At 51.6% G+C, this 4,642-nt stretch overlaps 1 protein-coding gene across 1 annotated transcript in view; it reads right to left on the reverse strand.

Moving 5' to 3' along the window:
• CSMD2 (CUB and Sushi multiple domains 2) overlaps positions 1-4,642 on the reverse strand; it is a 590,718-nt gene that overhangs the window by 8,664 nt on the left and 577,412 nt on the right. The window contains exons 67-68 of the mRNA XM_034645185.1: positions 4,370-4,523; positions 3,870-3,903 (exon numbers count right to left, since the gene is read on the reverse strand). Coding sequence (XP_034501076.1) covers positions 3,870-3,903; positions 4,370-4,523 — 188 coding nt within the window. The remainder of the gene's footprint in view (positions 1-3,869; positions 3,904-4,369; positions 4,524-4,642) is intronic.

Consider the following 4,642-nt stretch of genomic DNA (forward strand, 5'->3'; position numbering starts at 1 on the left):
TTTTTTTTCCCCTCATGGGATGGTGGTGGATATATGGGGCGGGTGGTAAGTGAAAGGCCTAGTCTGCCCCCGGTTCCTTCCAAGTCTCTGGAGGTGGTGCGAAGATGCCAGAGGTGGGCATGGGCGATGACGCACAGCGGAGTGCGGGCCCCCTTCCCCCCGCATGTGCTCCTCGGGCATCTCCTCGGACTTCACAAGGCGACACAGGGGAGGGGGTGGGGCAGGGCTGGAGGAGGAGCCCGCTGCGTGGTCTGAGAGGAATGAAGAACGGGGAAGGAAGCAGCCAAAGAACTTCCTGCATTTGTTTCCCAGGAAAGAGAGAGATGAGCGCCTGAGTGTGTGTCTGGGTTGGTCCTCTCCCGCCAAGCCCAGGGATGCGGTGACCCAGAGCAGGTGTGGGCAGCCATGGGTTCCTGCCATGGCAGGTCCCAGTCCCATCTGCTGGAACCTGACCACCTCTCCCTGTACTCCAGGCCGTCTTGACGTTAGGCTGATCACTTCATTTGCTTAAGAACCAGGTGTCCCTGCCACTCCACTCCCTGACATTTCTATCCGTATTTAGTGTGTGATACGAACATCTTAGGCCTGCATGGCACACGTTCACAGGTGCTTAAGCCCAGGGGGACTTTCCCGAGGACAGAGAAAATGGCTCTAAATGCCACCATTTGATACCTAAACTTGTTAGTGTCCCAATAATAGGTATATGGAATTCAGTAATGACCCAAGCACGATGGAACTCAAAATGAATCAAGCCCACTTGCGAGGAACTGGAGAGAATGTGACTTTCATTCACTCCATTCTTTTGATTCCGGCGTGCTCAGGTCCGCTGTCTGCTGTAGCGAGGGGCTACCGGGAGCCAAGGGGCCAGCACCAGCTCCGGGAGGCCTGGGCACCGGGTCCTTTCCCCGACGCTGCCCGGGTGGAGAGAACAGAGCCTGCTAGGACACACAGGTCCCCTGCCTGGGCCACCAGCCCTGGCCACAGTTCTACTACAGAGATGCACCTACTCCCCCCTGCATTTGGTGCCCCGTTAGACCTGGGTGGCTGGCGGCTGGTGTCGTGGACTTTGGAGTCAGACCCACCTGGGTTAGCATCCTGACTGCACACTTACTGTGTGGCCTACGTCTCTTCAACCTTTCCGGGCTTCTGTTTTCTCATTTCTAAGAATAACAGTTCCTCTATCTTGGGTGTTGTGAGGTCTAGAGATGATACACTGGAAGTGCCAGGCACAGAAAGAAACTCAACACATGGCAGCCATTTGTTTCTGGACGCCGGGGTAGGCTTGCCCTCCTGTACCAGCACCTTTCCGATGCCTGCAGACTTGGCCACCTCTGTCTGGGCCAGACTTGCTTGTTTTCTGTCAGCTGACAGCCAGACTTGACCTTGGACTCAAGGCCATATACCCGCTGTCCCTCCCCCGACTCATCCTTCTTTCCCCCTGCTGCCCAGGATCCAGAATGACTTTTTAACTCACTGGGTTTAGAACTCAATAAAATTCTGTTGGAAAAAAATAAACTGCTTTCCAAAGTACTTCTTAAGATGTTTTTCTGCCCTTGGGGTACTCCTTGCTGTCACTTGCAGATGAGAACGTCCATCTGCAGAGAGCTGGCTTCTGCACACTGGCCACCTGCGTCCTCACACACGGCAGGTGCAGCATGTTGGTTTCAGTGTGGACCGGGTGTCCTCCTCTTCACCCCTTCTCTGTGTTTGTGGGGAGCAGGGCATGGGGCATCTTCCACACACATTTCTCTTTTTTAAGCTTCTGTGGTCTCTTCCATGGGACTCAAATGAAGGAGAGGCGTGTGTGTTTGTGTGCGCTCAGGCCCATACACACACGCGGGCACACCCACAAGATGCTTCAATCCGTAGCTTCCTTCATCCGTCTGCAGCCCCCCCTTCCTTTACTGCCCAAAGTCGGGGCCCAGTGGGAGTCTTCTCCGGGGTGGTGGGTGCAGATGGCGGCAGGGCGAGGGCCCAAGTCCCAGCAGTAGCAGACACAGGCAGAGAGACAGACGAAGATGGGCACCGGGCACTGTGCTCAGGGGGCTGACTGCCTGTCCCCTGGAGAACTGGGGACAGAGAGATCACACCAGAGATTGGAAACAAGAGAGGCAGGGCCGGGAGCAGAAGGGTGGTGGCAGGGAGCAGAAGCAGGCGAGAGAAAAGAGGCAAAGCAAAGAGGGGTAAAGGGGAAAGAAGTAAATTAGTAGCCTTGATCTTTGATCTTCCCAGACTGAGGACGGGGTGTAGGTGGGGACACACACAGCAGGACACACATTTTCCCAATACCGTCTTTTTTTTTCCTGGCAGTGTCGACTTATCCATGAGGCACAAGAGACCCAATGCTTAGGGGTCACCACACTTTCAGGGGCCCAGGAAAATGGTTTAATTTTAGTTTCTTTCAAAATCAGAAGGAAAAAATATGAATATGATAATAATGGGCATATAAAAGTGTGTCCAGACTGGATTATAGACATCTTTATAACAACACAGTTGTCAACTATCATGTTTAATATATTTTTTTTAATGGAGAAAAAGGCCCATGAAAGCCATAACACAGCCCTGCCCCCACTCACCGACCCCACCTGTCTCCATGATTTCCCTGCTTTGGGTTGTTCTTTTAATTTCAGCTGTTCTTGTTAGCCATCATTTGAATTTATCACCTAATTATTCATTTTAAACGTATGTGTGTGTTCAGGGTGGCTCTTCACACATCCCCTCCCTGGGCCGCATAACGCTTTCTCCGTGTTTTCGCTGTGCTCCTCTCTGGGCCAAGCGCGGTGGGCCCCTCTCCAGAGCAGCCTCACTGGAGAGTTGCAGGCTGGGTGGAATATTCTGAAGTCCCGAATGCTGATGATGGGCGATGCTGAGGGCTGCTTAGACCTGGAGCCACCAACTGCACGTGACCCGCAGGTGACACATTGTGCACGCAGGAGTGGGGACCCAGTGGAGCCCGAGATAGGGAGCAGGGGGTGGGGAGGGGCAGATCAGGGGGCATTCTGATTTCTCTCTTACACTGTTCAGTAATTCAGCAACTCTAAGTGCAGGGTCATTACTGATCACCCATAAGGCCTGATTTATGCCATCAGAGGGGATTTTCCTTTTTCCTTTTTGCTTTCTATTTGTATGAGTTCTGAGGAAAAAAGTACAGAGGGATCATAAAGATTAAACCTCAGAATTAAGTGAGGAATTCTGGAATAATTTCTCCCCCTTCTTTAAATGTTTGTTTCAGATGGATGTCAAAGGATGTGGAAAAACTCAGTAAGTTAATTATTTGTGTTTAATAGTGCCTTTGTGTATTCTGAAAATAATTTTTATCTCTCTATGTACAAATTATGATAATACCTACAATTTTAAGCTTAGACTTAAGCCAGAGAAATAATCTAGAGGAGAAAGTGGACTCAAAGAAGGGAAGGACTGTGTCAACCCAGCTATTATGCTCTAGGTGATGGCTAATTTGACATGTCGACTCAACAAGGTTCTGGTCAAACACTACTAGTTGTTTGGTCAAACGCAGGTCTAGATGTTGCTGTGAGGGAATTCTTTAGGTGTGTTAACACTTAAATCAGTAGACTTTGAGTAAAGCAGATTACCCACCCCACAGAGGTGGGCCTCATCCAATCAGTTGAAGGCCTGAGAAGAAAAATTAAGGTCTCCGAAGAGGAAGGAATTCTGCCTCCAGATGGCCTTTGGATGAAGATGAAATCAACCCCTGGTGGAATTTCCAGCCTGCAGCCCTGCCCTGTGGACTTCAGACTTCCCAGCCCCACAATCATGTGAACCAATTCCTTAAATGAGGCCTCTCCCTCTTCCTCTCTATGTATACATACAATACACACACATGTGTCTCCACCTCTTTGGGTGGATACCCCTGTATCGAGATATACACACGCGTGTGTCTTCCTGTGTGGACACAGATATGCAGACGTCACATGGATGGCATGCATATTTTATGTATGTGTTCTGTACACATACACGCACCTCTCTCTGGAGAGCCCTGACACGTTCTACTTGGCTATTGTGCCAAGCCCATGGCTAAGAGCACAGTCTCTGGAGTCGGCCTGCCTGGGACTGGATCGGCCCCTGCTCCTTACTAGCTGTGTGATCTTGGTTGAGTTCATTCCTTTTCCGGGACCTCAGTCTTCCCATTGAATGGGGATAAAGACAGTACCCACCCCGGGGCGGGGGGCAGTCCCTAGCTCAGTGTCTGGCACACAGCAGTCCTCACCGCACGGAGCTGCCGCCCCCTGCCCCTGGCGTCTGTAGGTGTGGGTGTCCCTGTGCGCGTGCCGCCCACCCCCTCCTCACCGGCTGCCGGAGGCGGGCTCTCGGTGGCGGCGGCGGTGGCAGCCAGGCCTGGTGGCTATACCGCTGTACACACTGTGCTGACGGTGAATTCCGCCTCCGTGGCCATGATGTCTGTGGGCTGGATGTTGCGGTCGTACATTGGGTTCTCGAATGTGGCCCGAACGTTCGTGTTCTCATGGCCAGCATAGCCATTGAATGGAACTTTGGGTCTTCTCCTGGGAATATGAGGGCGAGTGACCATGACAAAGGGGGGCTCAGGGTCTGAAGGGGGAGAGGGAGGGGGCTTTTTTTTTTTTTTTTTTTTTTTTTTTTTTTTTTTTTTTTTTTTTTTTTG

Source organism: Ailuropoda melanoleuca, chromosome 2 (genome assembly GCF_002007445.2).
Source record: "Ailuropoda melanoleuca isolate Jingjing chromosome 2, ASM200744v2, whole genome shotgun sequence".
Taxonomy (NCBI): domain Eukaryota; kingdom Metazoa; phylum Chordata; class Mammalia; order Carnivora; family Ursidae; genus Ailuropoda; species Ailuropoda melanoleuca.